The sequence below is a fragment of the Bidens hawaiensis genome, unplaced genomic scaffold (genome assembly GCF_021521415.1).
Source record: "Bidens hawaiensis isolate Kalapana, Puna unplaced genomic scaffold, B.hawaiensis_p1.1 tig00021582_1, whole genome shotgun sequence".
Taxonomy (NCBI): domain Eukaryota; kingdom Viridiplantae; phylum Streptophyta; class Magnoliopsida; order Asterales; family Asteraceae; genus Bidens; species Bidens hawaiensis.
In genome coordinates this window covers 82,647-97,127 of record NW_027493360.1, presented here as the reverse complement: position 1 = coordinate 97,127, position 14,481 = coordinate 82,647, and the positions used below count along the sequence as shown (strand labels likewise).

Genomic DNA, 14,481 nt, shown 5'->3' with positions numbered 1-14,481 from the left:
ACTTTTTATGAGCTCAGAAATAAAAGCAGTTTGACTCCTTAAATGTTATAGCCTGGTTTGTCCGTAAACTGTGTGTTTTTTTTCGAACTATGAACTTCTATAAACAAAGGCTGGAGCCGCAAACCCCTCCACAGCCCGGAGGAAGGCCAAAACAAACAAGACAACTACATCAAAGAGAATTTACACCAATCATACCAATTTAACGACTTGCAAGTAGATCTACGTTTGTACCAAAGAAAACTAGAAGATCTAATGTCACCAACCTTCACCTCTTTACCTTCAAAAAGCTTTTCGTTACGAGCCTTCCATTTACAACAATAACAACAACAACAATAATAATGATAATGTGAAAAGCTTCCTTTTCCCTTGGACCTAGCCCCATGTAGTTGTGAACTTCCAAAAGGTCTCTTAACCGAAAATGCGAAATAAGACGAGGACTTACAACAAGAGATCAAAGCATTCCAAACCTCCCCGGTTAACAGACAACGATATAGATATGCTCGGAAGACTCTTGCCTGATCTACAAAACACACACAAAGAATCCGATAGGGGGATATTCCTAATTAAAAGAGCCGTTTTAGTAGGAATTCAAGTCTCAAAGCCAATCAAATAAACGAAAAAAGAAATAACCGAACTTCACTTATTATTATATCAAGGAAACTAGCTCAAAACCTTAATACAATAAACTTTGAAAGATGATAGTGGTGGGTGATATTTAACTCTAACTTGCTAAATCTATTTATACTAGTTTAACCAACTTGCCAACTACTTGCATTTATGTCCAACAACTTGATATAAATGCCCAACCACCAAACTTATGGCCAACTACATTAGTTATGGCCAACTAGGTAAGTTAATGCCAACCACATTAGTTAATACCAACTACCATATAGCCTCTTAATCCCATACACCATAATGAGATACCTAGGCCCGAACTCGACATGTCCGACTCGGTTAATTACCAACAAGAATTCTATCTATTTCCGATCGATCTCCACGAATGAATATTGCACTTAGACGGGACCCATTTACTCCAATTTAGAGTTCTAACGTAATTGGGGCTATTGTCCCTGCTATTGATGAGAAGTTTTTTTACCGACCTAACCGAGAAGGATCCCGAAGAATCCCCAAGCCAAGACCATGAGTCCGTACCAACTTTCCGGTTGGCAGTGGTTAGAACTCTGAAGCACTTCTCCCAATCTTCCAATTCAAGCACACTGAAAGGGGCTCTTTTCAATCCCATTTCCAAATTATTTGACTCCCAATCCAATAGAATCTTTCACTGATTTTGCATCTCTTGTTTTCTTTCCAATTGATATAGCCTTGGAAGAACCAAATGAAGGGGAGCGTCCGTGGTCCTATGGTCCAACCAGAACATCAAGTCATTACCATCTCCCAAAACTTCTTTAATGAAATCGGCTATTTTGAGGTTCCAAATTTTCGGCTTGTTAACCTCTTTGATGAGATTATTCCAGACTCCGGTATACTTTTTGTTGGCCGGAATCGAACCCCCTTCTAGTTTAGTACTCCAATGAATAGCTTCAAATACACGTTTCCAGAACTACTCTTCTCATTTTTGAATCTCCAGAACAATTAAATTAAAAGGGAGATGCTAACATCTTTTATTTTAGAGACACCAAGCCCCCCCACCCCCCCCCACCCCCATATCTAGGTAGGGACACCTGATCCCAAGCAACCCAATTAATCTTATTTATATTGTTTGTTTCTCCCCAAAGAAATCTTCTTATAGATACTTTCGAGCTTGTCAATCACTTTTATCGGTACTTTAAAGGGGGAAGTAATATATACACTGGGATATTTTCAAGCATTGATATAACTAATGTCACTGGACCATTGATGGACAAAGACTTTGCCTTCCAAAGACTTTGTTCCTGATATTGTTCATGTTGGCCCCAACCAAGATAGCAAGGTGAATAAAAGGGAATGAGCTGGGCTTGCATCCAACAACCTTGGCAATATTCTCTATATCCAAATAAGAAATGTTCTACCCAGAAAGTAAAGTTTTTTGGAAGTACGTTAATCTTAAGGCCCGAGCACAAAAAAGAAGCACCTCAAGATCTTAACAATATTTTTGAAATTGGATAAAGACTACTCGCCTAAGAGCATAGCGTCATTGGCGTAAAGGAGAAGGGAAATAAACTATGTTGACCCCACATGTATTTCCACCTCTTGGTTTTGCTACTAGGTAATATTGACTAAATTAACCAATACATAGCTAGGTTAACCGGTGGTAATAATGTTCAACAAACTGTGTATGCGTATATGTTTCAACAATTATTGCAAAGTCAGAACCTAGCTAGGTAGTTTTTTAATGGTTTCAGGTTCATGGTGACAGAAAAAACTCTAAAAAATAGATCAACCATTGTGTTTGTGGAATGGAAACTCATATCTCATCAATCCCTTGCACCAAATCATGTCGCCTATTCTCGGTTGATGAGATTCAATCAGCCACTCAGAATTTCGATGACGCACTGGTCGTAGGGAAGGGTGGTTTTGGTAAGGTGTATAAAGCTACCATCACTATTGAAAACACAGAAACTTATATCGTTGCCATCAAGCGATTGAATTTCGATTCCAGCCAAGGTAAAAAAGAGTTTTTGGCTGAAATCGAGATGCTCACCAAGTTGAGGCACTGTAATCTAGTGTCTTTGATAGGCTATTGTAACGACAACTCAGAGATGATCCTTGTCTACGAGTTCATGCCAAATGGAACCCTTGATGATCATTTGCACAGAAAGGGTACTAATCTGAGTTGGGTCCAACGACTAAAGATAAGCATAGGTGCAGCAAGAGGGTTGGAGTACCTTCATACCGGAACAGGCACCAAGTATGGAGTAATACATCGTGATGTTAAAAGCACACATATTTTGTTGGATGAAGACTATGCTGCTAAGATATCCGATTTTGGATTAGCCAAATTTGGCCCGACAGACACATCAGGTGCCTTTGTCGAAACCCGCGTTAGGGGTACGTTTGGCTATCTTGATCCAGAGTATACTTTTACGGAACGATTGACAAGAAAATCAAACGTGTTTGCCTTCGGAGTGGTATTATTCGAGTTATTGTGCGGGAGGGTAGCAGTACTGGATAACTGTCATGACGATACTCATGAGCTTAGTTTGGTAAAGTGGGTTCTTGAATCTATTAAGAAAAAGAAAGTAGATGACATCATTGATCTTAAGATCAAGAGTCAGATCTCTCCAAAGTGTTTGAAGGAATTTGTGCAGATTGCATATTGTTGTCTGAGTAGTGAGTCAGAGAACCGTCCTAAAATGGTTGAGATTGTGGTCACTCTAGAGCTTTGTCTAACATTACAAAAAAAATTCGACAACCCTGAAACGCCAGCTGCAGGCATATTGTCAATTGGTAGAATGATTAAATGGCCCTTCGTCTCACCTGAAGTTAACTCTGGTATATATATATATATATTTGTGTATTCCAAAAAAAATATTTATTTACCACTAACTATGATCCTCAAACTTTTCCCCTTAACAGCTCAAACCAAGTCTCTTGAAAAAGAACATAGTGGAGTATCTTCTGCTGAGGAATTACAAATATTGGCTCATGATTTGAAAAAGTTTTCTTTTGATGATCTAAAAGAGGCCACGAAAAATTTCCAGCATAATATGACGATGGGTCAAGGAAGTTATGGGGATGTATTTAAAGGTTTGCTAGATAACAACACATCTTCCATATCTGACATTGATGGTCCACTAAGGATTGTCATTAGAAGGATTGATTACTCCCAAATTCAGTATAACATGAAAAAGCAGGTAACTGACTTGACCTTTTGCTAAATAATGGAATATTGGCAAGTAGCTTGTCGATCTGATGATCATATATGGTTGCAGTTGGTTGATATGACATTCTTAAGCGAATTTAATCATCCAAACCTTGTTAAGATTCTAGGTTACTGCCTTGAGGATGAACAACTGTTCCTTGTTTATGAATTCATGGAGAATGGACCGTTGGATTATCACTTGTGCAAAAGTAAGTAGAGCCTTATTCAATATAACATGACAAACCTTGTTAAGATTCTAGGTTACTTCCTTATTTATGTAACTTCCACATCCTTTTCAGACAACAAGACACCACTTCCAATGAAGACAAGATTTCATATAGCATTAGGAGTAACTGAAGCGTTTTCGTTCCTAGACAGAAAACAGATTTGGGATTATAATCACACTATTAAGCTACATCAGATATTGTTGGACAAGGTAAATTTCATTACATGTGATACAACTTTGACAACCAGGTTTTATTTATTGGTTTGAAATGTAGGACTTCAATGCAAAGGTTTCAGATTCGGAGCTGGAAAAAGTAGGAAAGGTAGATTCGTACGAGCTAAAAGGGCATCCGTTATATTTATGCTATCTACCAAAAGCAAGCAAGTTCCTTCAATGTCTCCTAACTTTCTATTATTACTCCTATTTTTGATACATGTAAAACTTGGAGCAACACCAACTTGAAGGACCCGAATGGTTAATACGAAAAGTATAAGGGTGGTACGGAAGATCTCAAGGGGCGGTTCGGTGGAGATCCAAAGTTCAGGGACCAAGTTGAATAACTTGGTGTCATAATTATCTTTTATTTATTATTAAATAAACTAGAGGTTTAGTTTAATTGTGTTTCCTAGTTTGAGTAGGATTAGAATTGTGGGTGTTATATAAACCCATCATTAGTTTTCTTTTGTTGGTAGTAGAGTAGAGTAGAAAGATTTCTTATTAATAAAAAGAGTCGCATAAACGTTTTATGCAATATCGTGTTTGGTGTTCTTGATTCGCTTGTCTAAGGTTTAACAAGTGGTATCAGAGCCTAACGATCCAGGCTCGTGTTTCCGATCGGCGGTAAGTCTTGATTGCGTTAATTTTTTTCAATCAAAGACATAAGAGGCCAAGAAACCGATCGCGGGAAAAGAACGGTTCAAGAATTGCTACAGGAAGAAAACCGGAGGTCGATCGAGAGCCATCCGGAGTATGTATCCGAGAGCGTTGGAAGAAAAAGAATAAAAGTTTGAGTTGAACTGGTTTATGTTGACAGCCGTCTGCCACCCTTAAACGAATATCATTCAAATAAAGAAATATCGTTTCTTCCTTTTTGATTTATTTATGTGGGGTATAAGGGATAAGAAGAAGCAAGTTTCTTTGTCTTTTGTGAGTTGTTATATTTACAATTCTAGATTTCCAAATACCACACTTTTTTTGTTTGGGAATTGTTATTATTAAGTTCAAAAGTCAACTGTTGGAAGGCTTAAGTAAAAGCAGGGTAGGAAACGAGCAATCCTTTTTATTCCACGGAGAGGAAAGAATCCATAAGAAGTAAAGAGCCGAAATCAAGATAATCAAGTAACAGAAACAACGGCGGAATTACAAGTCGTAGGAGGAATCAAGAAATTGAACCAAAGTAACTATAAACAATGGTCGACTTGCATCAAGTCGTATCTTCAAGGTCAAGATCTTTGGCAGGTAACGAACGGCACCGGGACGAGACAACCCGCAAACGATATTAACGGTAGTATCGGGAAGTGGCAAGTGAAAGCGGGCCGCGCGATGTTTATCATCAAGATGACGGTTGATGATGATGTGCTTTATCATATTCAAGAACTCGATTACCTAAAGCAAGTGTGGGATACGCTAGAGACCTTATTCACGGAAAAGAACGATGCTCGACTGCAACTAGTTGAAGGTGAGTTGATGGCAATTTCCCAAGGTGATCTTCCTATTTCACAATATTTTTGTAAAGTTAAGAATCTGTGTCGCGAGATTGGAGAACTCGATCCACAGTCTCGGGTTAGCGATGCTCGTATGAAGCGGATACTCATCCACGGTTTAAGGCCGGAGTATCGTAGCTTCGTTACCGCTATTCAAGGTTGGGCGACCCAACCGAGTATTACCGAGTTCGAGAATATTCTTGCCGGACAAGAAGCCTTAGCAAAACAGTTTGCTGGTGTGTCAGTTTAAACCGAGAACGAAGCCTTGTATGTCGGAAGGAAGGAGAAGCATCGGTTCGACAAAAATAATAATCGTGATGGTGAGAAAGGTAAGAGTAAATATCGGGAGAATGAGAAACGTGACCGACTCAAGAAGAGAGAATGGAATAGAAAGAGCCAGGTTGATAACTCTGAAGAAGATTCATCAGACGAAGAGAACCGGGACAAGGAATCAAGGTACAAACCAAAGCGCTTTCCTTTTAGGTGCCATAAATGTGGACAAAAAGGGCATATGGCAAAATACTGTCGAGAACCAATGGAGGAAGGTAATGCAGCTGTTGTTAAAGAAGAAGAACCATGGGATGTGGAGGCTAATATGGCCGAGGTTCAAGGAAAATACACAGTTGACACCGAATTCAAACCGAACATGGTAGATGAATGATTTGAAGAAGGCTCATGTTGGTGGACAGATCAGGAAGTAGTGCCAAAGTCGTCGTTAAAGGTAACCATAGAATCATCTATTGTTATGTTGAATTTAGATGATGAGAAAATTGTGGTTGAAGAAGAAAGTACGGTTGATCAAAACGTAACCGTGACAGTAGCCGAACAAGACGAGAGAGAAACCGTGTTGGAAGAAGTGCATGAGGAGGTAGCTCCGTCTCATGTTACGGGTTGTCATGAAGTAATTGAAAAGGTTGAATTTCAACAAACCAACAAAGTTGGCGTTGAAGTATGCATGAGGTTCATGCAAAGTTCGGGTGATCCGAATGAACGAATGAATGAAGAAGTTGAGTTCGAGAGGGAGCATGCATCAAGTGAAGATGGACGAATTGCTTTGAGTACCATGATAGTTGGTCATGGAGTTGAGAAAGCAAAAGTTGGTTCCTATCTGAAAACGGGTGATGCAGTTCTAAATAATGGTAATCTCGAAACTAGCTCAATTGATAACAGGAAAAAGAAACCTGAACGTAGGGTTATGAAGTCGAATCCAAGAATCAAGCTCAAAGAGGTGAGAGCGTTACAAGGTGTGAAAGATCTTGGAGGAACAATGGAAGTTGGTATTGAGAGGGAGTGTAAAACTTGGAGCAACACCAACTTGAAGGACCTGACTGGTTAATACGAAAAGTATAAGGGTGGTACGGAAGATCTCAAGGGGCGGTTCGATGGAGATCCAAAGTTCAGGGACCAAGTTGAATAACTTGGTGTCATAATTATCTTTTATTTATTATTAAATAAACTAGAGGTTTAGTTTAATTGTGTTTCCTAGTTTGAGTAGGATTAGAATTGTGGGTGTTATATAAACCCATCATTAGTTTTCTTTTGTTGATAGTAGAGTAGAGTAGAAAGATTTCTTATTAATAAAAAGAGTCGCATAAACGTTTTATGCAATATCGTGTTTGGTGTTCTTGATTCGCTTGTCTAAGGTTTAACAGCAAGTTCCTTCAATGTCTCCTAACTTTCTATTATTACTCCTATTTTTGATACATGTTGAAATCTTAGTTAAACTTAAGTGACTTCTACATTAGTTCAGTGACATAATAACAAAATACTACAGGGATGTTATATGACGACAAGATAAGTGCATTTGGAAAATTATTGCTTCAGATACTAACCGGTGAACATCTTGGTGAAATTAATATTGACACTCTACGAGAACACATGAAGAATCGGAAAGGAAAACCTATGCAAGAGGGCTTGAGGAGAGCACTGGATCCACGCCTGCCCAATGTAGATGACACTACTATCAGTAAGGCGTTTAAATTAGCTAGTGTTGCATTCAAATGTATTGATGATCAACATTATACTCTGAACTCAGCATTGAAAGTATTAAGACCTTTAAACATATCATAAAACGTGAATACGTGATTTGAATAAGTAACCAGCTTTAGACTGATACTCTGAAAGAGGCAGTGAAGTAGCTGCTCTTCTCGTTTATTGTTACGAACACACTCAAAGAAAAGGAATGATCAAAATAATCAAATGATTTTTATTACTCTCGATAATTAAATGAAACAAATTACAAAATGATATCGAAAACGAAAAACTAACTAGACTGATTGAATCTCGTGACCATTTAGACCCTAAATGGCCGAATCTGACTGTTAACGGCTTGTTAACAATCAATGTTTCAGTTTGACACATATATATTAATTTGTAAAAGTTCGTTGTCTCAAAATCATTGTTCAATTAATTAGATGTTTTCGGCAATGGTGTTCGAGTGCGTGGCTTCAACTCTTTGTTGACCGAATCAATCTTCTTACGAACAAATGCTACTTCTTTCTTCATTGGATCAATAAGGGTCTCTATTAATTAACAACTTTGTATCCTATGTTGCAGGGTGGGTTCAAATAGAAAGTTTATTTTCTTAGGAAGGAGGGCATAACCACTTTCATCTCAAAAATCTACTTACATCTTCACCCATTTCCTAAAACCACCACCATCCACCGCCACCACTCCATTGCCACCGTCACCGGAAAACTTTCCAGAAAAAGTCGCTGGAAAAGGTCGCCTGAGAAACGGTTGCCTGAAAACAATATTGGAGAAAACACAATGAAATACACAATTGTATAACACAATTTGATAAAACACAATTATGTAAGACACAATTTTGTAAACACGATCTTTGTAAAGCACAATTTGTAAAACATTATAGACCATAATACCCCTAGCACATATTTGTTTAAATGAACTTCATCCATTTAATCTTAGCCAATTATTACAAAATTAAATGTCTACGATTATTTCCTTGCCTTTCTGAGGAAAAACTAACTTCCCAATGTAACAAAACTCCATCCATTTGTCTAAAATTTAAATGAATGAACATGCATGAGTCACTATTTTTACCAAATTTAAACCATGCTCAATTACACGTACTTTTTTACATTATTCTTGTTAGTTGTTATTATCACTATTGCAATATACACAGTTGAATTCTGTGTTGGTATTTAAGAGGAAATACATACAATGCTATCACCCAAGCAAATTAAAAGAACCAATATAAGTAGAAAGGAAGATTGTTAGATTTGATAGAAATTTGGAGGCAGATTTGACGTGTTCTGGTGATGGCTCCCTTGGCTACTTGGGTCATGTTTTATCATATAAGTCTCAATTTGTCTTAATATATCCAATGCGCTCATCAGAGAAAAGTAAGGATTAGCAACACAATCGAGTGCTAATTTCATTGCCTCCATAATAGTAGTGTCGTCATCTGCATTGTGCAGGCATGGATCAAGTGCTCTTCTCAAGCTCTCTTTCCTATGTTCTCCATTAGGATCCCACATGTTTTGTCTTAGATCTGCAATTCTGATTTCGCTAATAGGTTCACCAGTTATCATCTGAATCAAGAATACTCCAAAAGAATAGACGGTGGCCTCAAATTTAGAGATCTCTGAAATATTTGTATCATTTTTCTAATCAGTTATGCCATAAACTAATACGCAGAAGTCATTATCTACGGAAAGTAGGAGTGATGATAGAAACTTCAGAAAGACATAGGAGGCACTTACGTGATTGTTGTGCTTGGTAGTGCAATGGATCGATAATCTTGGCGTTGAAGTTCTACAATATTTTGTACAGAATAAAATGAGATATAAAACTACTGGTTGTCGTAGTTGCATCATAATTAATGGAAATTACCTCATCCAGCAGTATCTGATGTATCCTAACGGAGAAATTAAGAACCTGATTATCTGTTCTATGCAGGAAAGAAAGAGCTTCAGCTACTTGTATTGCTATTTGAACTCTTGTCTTCCATGGAATTGGTCTCCTATATTCTAAGAACAAACATAAGTTACATTAATTCCATATCCGCTTACGAGTTTGTTTAGTTTCTTATATGTTGTTTAAGACTACTTACTTGCGAATAGGTGAGAATCTAAGCTTCCATTCTCCATGAATTCATAAATAAGGAACAGTTTTTTTTTACTTCAAAACAGTAGCCTAGAACCTTAACAAGGTTCGGATGATTTAATTTGCTTATGAATGTTAGATACTGCAAACACATATTCGTTAGTGTTAGCATAATATTTGATTTACGGTGCTAACGATTTAATAACTATCTTTTATCCATAGTCTAAAATTATATTAATATTATCCTAAGTTAGTATTTAATTGTAATATTAGTGTATAACATAAGATGGTGGCAGTTACTTTGTCACCGCCACTGAACCATTATGTCGGTTCACCAAGGGTGAGGCACCCCTTCGATTAGTATAAATAGGGTAATACCCTTTCATTTGTAACTGACAATCGTTCATATAATAGCAAGTTTCTGTCAAATGATCATTATAAAAAGCAAGTTCTAGATTAATTATAGTGTAAATCTTTAGAAAGTTATATATATCAATATGTCATATACCTGTAGCTAGGTCCATAAGCTAGTTACCAAGATTCCATTAGGCCATATGCAGTGGGCGAATAAATGGGGCGATAATGAAGGTTTTGGGGCGAGAACACCGCCCCCGGGCTACAAAGGGGCGAAATGTGGAGAGGCGGTATTCTGTTGTAGCCCCTTTCTTGTTTCATTTATTATTATTATATTTTGTATGTGTGTGAGAGATATATGTATATATATGTATATATTATTATTATATTATTATTGTAGCCCCTACACCATTACACCCCAAAAACAAATTTTCATCCCTTGCTGACTGGGCGCCACACCGCACAAAACGCCCCAATTTGTAGCCCCTCCACTACGCATAGCCTTATATTCATGAATATTACAAGTCAGTGAAAAACCATGTCATAATTAAATGGCCATAATACAAAACCCGGTCAAGTGATGCTTTTCATGGTTGCCCTTAAAAGGAAATGCTAGTATTTCCTTAACTAACAACTTCAACATCTAGGTGACTGGCATATGATTAGTGTTTATTGGGTCTCAACTGGATCAGAATGGCCTAACGATGGACTTATCAGAGACGGAACACACAAAAGGACTATATTTTGCAGAGAATGATCTCTTATTATCGAATGACTAGAGCCTTAAGATAGACTGGAAAAACAGGTCGACTCAGTAAACGGGTTGGTTGCTCAGGTACACCACGTCTCCTTAATTGCCAATGCAAGGTTGAGTAGTGATGAACCTTAACAGTCACTAGTTAGAGGTATCTAGGAAACTTGGTGAATACAATTAAAGCTAATTTAAAACTGCTTGTGTATTTCATGACCTACAATACATTTATATATATATATGTAAACTAAAGTCTACATTTTTGTCCATACATATAAGAAAGGTATATAAAAAGAAAACACATTTCACCTCTATAACGCCATCGCCTTTCAAGAGATGTTGAATCTTCTTGCGATGAAACCTCTTAACGGCAATCCTTAAGAAATTATCAACAGCATACCCAGAAGATGTGTCATGCTTGAAACTTTCTGTCCCAAATCCTCTTCCAAACACCTCCCCATAGTTTATCCTACCTTCAAAAACATCCCCAAATTCTCCTCCACCCAGCCTCAAATTATGCTCGAAATTTCTCGTGGCCATTATAAGATCATCAAAGCAAAACTCCTTCAAATGATGAGCCGATATTTGTATATCCCCAGCTGAAGACACTTCATTAATACCATCTGTGTCATAAGACTTGGTTGGAGCTAGAGGAACGGAACACAAACAAAGAAAAAAAATCAACATTAGAAACAATTGAGACTTAAGAAAATGACAGGGGAACTCACTAATATATAAGTGATAACAGTACCTGAAACATAATTCGAACGACCCAGCATTTCCCCAAAAGGGACCACTTCATGATGATCACTGTTATTCTCTTTTGATAATGAACGGTGTTCAATGGTATTTTCATTGATCATTGATGCCTTTCTACCACTTTGAGCTATTGAGGGGATATGACGATTGACGGGCAGGATTAATAACTGAACGGTTACAGTTAAATATTTTCTTGGAATACAAAGTATATGTATATACCTGAGTTGACTTCATGTACCATAAAGGGCCATTTTAACATTCTAGCAAATGATAATATGCCTGCAGCTGGCTTCACATAGCTGTCGAATTTATTTTGTAACGTCAGAGAACGCTCAAGATCTACTAGAATCTCTGCCATAGTAGGGCGTTTCTTTGACTCGCTACTCAGACAGCGATCTGCATTCTGCACGAATACCTTCAAACACTTTGGAGAGATCTGATTTTTGATATTAAAATCAACAATTTCATACATTTTCCCTTCCTCAATTGATTTATGAGCCCACTTTGCCAAACTGCACTCATCATCGTCAAGACTTGTAACCAATGCAGGCCTACCGCACAGCAACTCGAATAACACAACCCCAAAGGCAAACACATCTGTTTTTCTTGTCAATCGTCCGGTCAAAAAGTAATCTGGATCGAAATAGCCAAAGGTACCCCTAACACGCGTTTTGACATAAGCACTTGATGTGTTTGTTGGGCCAATTTTAGATAGTCCAAAATCTGATATCTTAGCATCAAAGTCTTCATCCAACAGAATATTGGAGCTTTTGACATCTCGGTGTATGATTCCATGTTGGGTGCCTGTCCCGGTATGTAGGTAATGCAATCCTCTTGCGGCACCTATGCTTATCTTTAGTCGCTGTAACCAACTTAGAGCAGTTCCATCTCTGTGCAAATGACCATCAAGGGTTCCATTTGGCATAAATTCATAGATAAGGATCATCTCCGAGTTATCGTTACAATAACCAATCAAAGACACAGGATTGCAGTACCTCAACTTTGTAAGCATCTTGATTTCAGCCCAAAACTCAGGCGCTCCTTGGTTGGAACTGGAATCTAATCGTTTGGTGGCAATGATAAAAGATTTCTCATTTTCAACATTGATAGAAGCTTTATATACCTTACCAAATCCACCCTTACCCATGACCAACGCCTCATCAAAGTTCCGGGTGCCAAATAGAATCTCATCAAGTGAAAATTGGCGGCATAATGGTGGATAAGAACCTCCAAGTGGTGACTAGTTCGATATTTGTACTTGCAGGTGTTGGTTTTGTTAGGATTAAACGCACACACGAAACTGAACACACACACGAAAGCAGTAAACGAACACGAGGATTTAACGTGGTTCGGTCTAAACTGACCTACGTCCACGGGTGGCAACTAGGTATATCTTTATTGAGTGACAAAATATTACAAGTACATAATATTGTTTATATAGAGACTGAACTAGGGTTAGTAAATTATTATGCAAGAAATCTAAACCGGGCCGGGCTTGGGCCCGACCGCCCACACCCGTATCCTCTTTTGACTTCATATAATAAACCGGGCCAACAAGGCCTACGAACCCAACAATCTCCCACTCGGAGGCCTTGAGTACTCTCGTCTGCACTCCTGATTGTACTTCTGTAATCTGAACATTAAACTTCTTTTAGTTGCCACCGCATTCTCATCAATTAACCTGAAGGCCCGTTGAAGCTCCCCGGAGCTCCAACACGTCAGTCATGGCTGAAACTGCCCCTGACCCGTTCTCTGTCCCTACCGGCTCCCACTGTAACGAACTACCGGATCCTGAGATAACTTGAGAACAAACACTCTCCATATTCAGCAAGTAATTCATTGGAGAGACTTTTACAGCTGGAATACTGGTTTTCTTAATCCACTTTCGACCTGGGACTGTAACTGAAACACGACCTGTGCTCCCACTGTCACGATGTCCCCCAACTGATTTAACCTTCCTAGCTCGTTCATCCTGAATCTTCACTTTGGCTCTGGGTTCGTTACTTGCAAAACGAACCTTCTTCTGCCCACGAGATTCTGTGAACCGGATTTTGTCTTTCACCAAAACTGGATCCACTCCTTTCGATGACATATCGACCATATACAACGAACCCATTTTCTTGCCACGAGCAACAACGAGATTCCCTTTGACTACTTTCCACTGCCCATTCTCGAACTTAACATCGTGCCACTGGTCATCCAACTGCCCAACTGAAATCAAACGTTTCTTCAAAGTTGGAATAACCCTCACGTCTTTCAAAGTCCAAGAAGTACCGGCTGAAGTTATCAAATCAACGTCTCCCATACCCGTAACCTCTAAAATATCATCATTCGCTAGTCGAACCTTTCCAAAATCCCCAAATTTAAGATTCTTCATCGTTTCACTACAGTGAGTGGCATGAAACGATGCACCAGAATCCATCACCCAAGCATCAACGCTACTCTCAACACTACAAACCAAAGCCTCATCACTACTGACCCCGTCATCTGTGTCGTCTTCTGTAACGTTCACCTCTTTCTTACCATTCGGACATTGATTCCTGAAGTGTCCTTTCTCTTTACAACCCCAACATTCAATATCCTTACGAGTCTTAGACTGACCCCTCTTTCTGCTCCCACTGCCTCGCTGTTTTCCCCTACCTCTACCTTCTGTGACTAGCATATTGCCTGATGATTCACCTGAACTTCTGCGTCTTGAATCTTCTCCCAGAATCAGATCTCGAATCCCATCGAAAGTAATATTTGTAGACGAACTACAAACTGCAGTCACTGTTTGCGACCAACTGTCGGGCAAAGAGGATAATAACAAGAGGCCTTG

The 14,481-nt window shown here is 38.6% G+C and overlaps 3 protein-coding genes across 7 annotated transcripts; 1 reads left to right on the top strand and 2 right to left on the bottom strand.

The window, feature by feature from the left end:
* The first annotated feature begins 2,321 nt into the window (after positions 1-2,321).
* On the top strand, positions 2,322-4,459 carry LOC143563880 (putative serine/threonine-protein kinase PBL22). 5 transcript variants are annotated; one of them, XR_013140741.1, is made up of 5 exons: positions 2,322-3,432; positions 3,517-3,794; positions 3,931-4,011; positions 4,102-4,238; positions 4,303-4,445. XR_013140741.1 is itself a non-coding variant. In XM_077051319.1 (5 exons), exons 1-5 carry the CDS (start codon positions 2,397-2,399, stop codon positions 4,456-4,458), a joined length of 1,695 nt encoding a protein of 564 aa, XP_076907434.1. In that variant the 5' UTR covers positions 2,322-2,396; the 3' UTR covers position 4,459. The 5 variants fall into 5 exon arrangements, 4 of the variants coding, with proteins under 4 accessions (XP_076907434.1, XP_076907433.1, XP_076907436.1 ...); XM_077051319.1 differs by having other exon boundaries at positions 3,924-4,011; positions 4,303-4,459; XM_077051318.1 differs by having other exon boundaries at positions 3,873-4,011; positions 4,303-4,459.
* Positions 4,460-8,356: 3,897 nt separating this feature from the next.
* Positions 8,357-11,444, bottom strand: LOC143563899 (putative serine/threonine-protein kinase PBL11). Its single transcript, XM_077051333.1, has 5 exons — positions 11,266-11,444; positions 9,587-9,716; positions 9,457-9,508; positions 9,002-9,338; positions 8,357-8,474 (listed from the first exon to the last, which is right to left on the bottom strand). The coding sequence occupies exons 1-5, from the start codon at positions 11,442-11,444 to the stop codon at positions 8,357-8,359; spliced, it is 816 nt and encodes a 271-aa protein (XP_076907448.1).
* On the bottom strand, positions 11,048-12,882 carry LOC143563879 (receptor-like protein kinase FERONIA). Its single transcript, XM_077051317.1, has 2 exons — positions 11,883-12,882; positions 11,048-11,790 (listed from the first exon to the last, which is right to left on the bottom strand). The coding sequence occupies exons 1-2, from the start codon at positions 12,808-12,810 to the stop codon at positions 11,591-11,593; spliced, it is 1,128 nt and encodes a 375-aa protein (XP_076907432.1). The 5' UTR covers positions 12,811-12,882; the 3' UTR covers positions 11,048-11,590.
* Between the last annotated feature and the right edge of the window lie 1,599 nt (positions 12,883-14,481).

What these genes read in the sequence shown, in the direction of transcription:
- LOC143563880 (XM_077051318.1), top strand. Translation starts at nt 2,397, where the DNA reads ATGGAAACTCATATCTCATCAATCCCTTGCACCAAATCATGTCGCCTA. An exon ending in CTCACCTGAAGTTAACTCTG is followed by an intron (nt 3,433 to 3,516) that starts GTATATATATAT and finishes TCCCCTTAACAG; the next exon opens with CTCAAACCAAGTCTCTTGAA. An exon ending in GGATTATCACTTGTGCAAAA is followed by an intron (nt 4,012 to 4,101) that starts GTAAGTAGAGCC and finishes CATCCTTTTCAG; the next exon opens with ACAACAAGACACCACTTCCA.
- LOC143563899 (XM_077051333.1), bottom strand. Translation starts at nt 11,444, where the DNA reads ATGGCCACGAGAAATTTCGAGCATAATTTGAGGCTGGGTGGAGGAGAA. An exon ending in TTAAGGATTGCCGTTAAGAG is followed by an intron (nt 9,717 to 11,265) that starts GTTTCATCGCAA and finishes CTTAGAATATAG; the next exon opens with GAGACCAATTCCATGGAAGA. An exon ending in CTACCAAGCACAACAATCAC is followed by an intron (nt 9,339 to 9,456) that starts GTAAGTGCCTCC and finishes CAAATATTTCAG; the next exon opens with AGATCTCTAAATTTGAGGCC.
- LOC143563879 (XM_077051317.1), bottom strand. Translation starts at nt 12,810, where the DNA reads ATGGGTAAGGGTGGATTTGGTAAGGTATATAAAGCTTCTATCAATGTT. An exon ending in GGTACATGAAGTCAACTCAG is followed by an intron (nt 11,791 to 11,882) that starts GTATATACATAT and finishes TCCCCTCAATAG; the next exon opens with CTCAAAGTGGTAGAAAGGCA.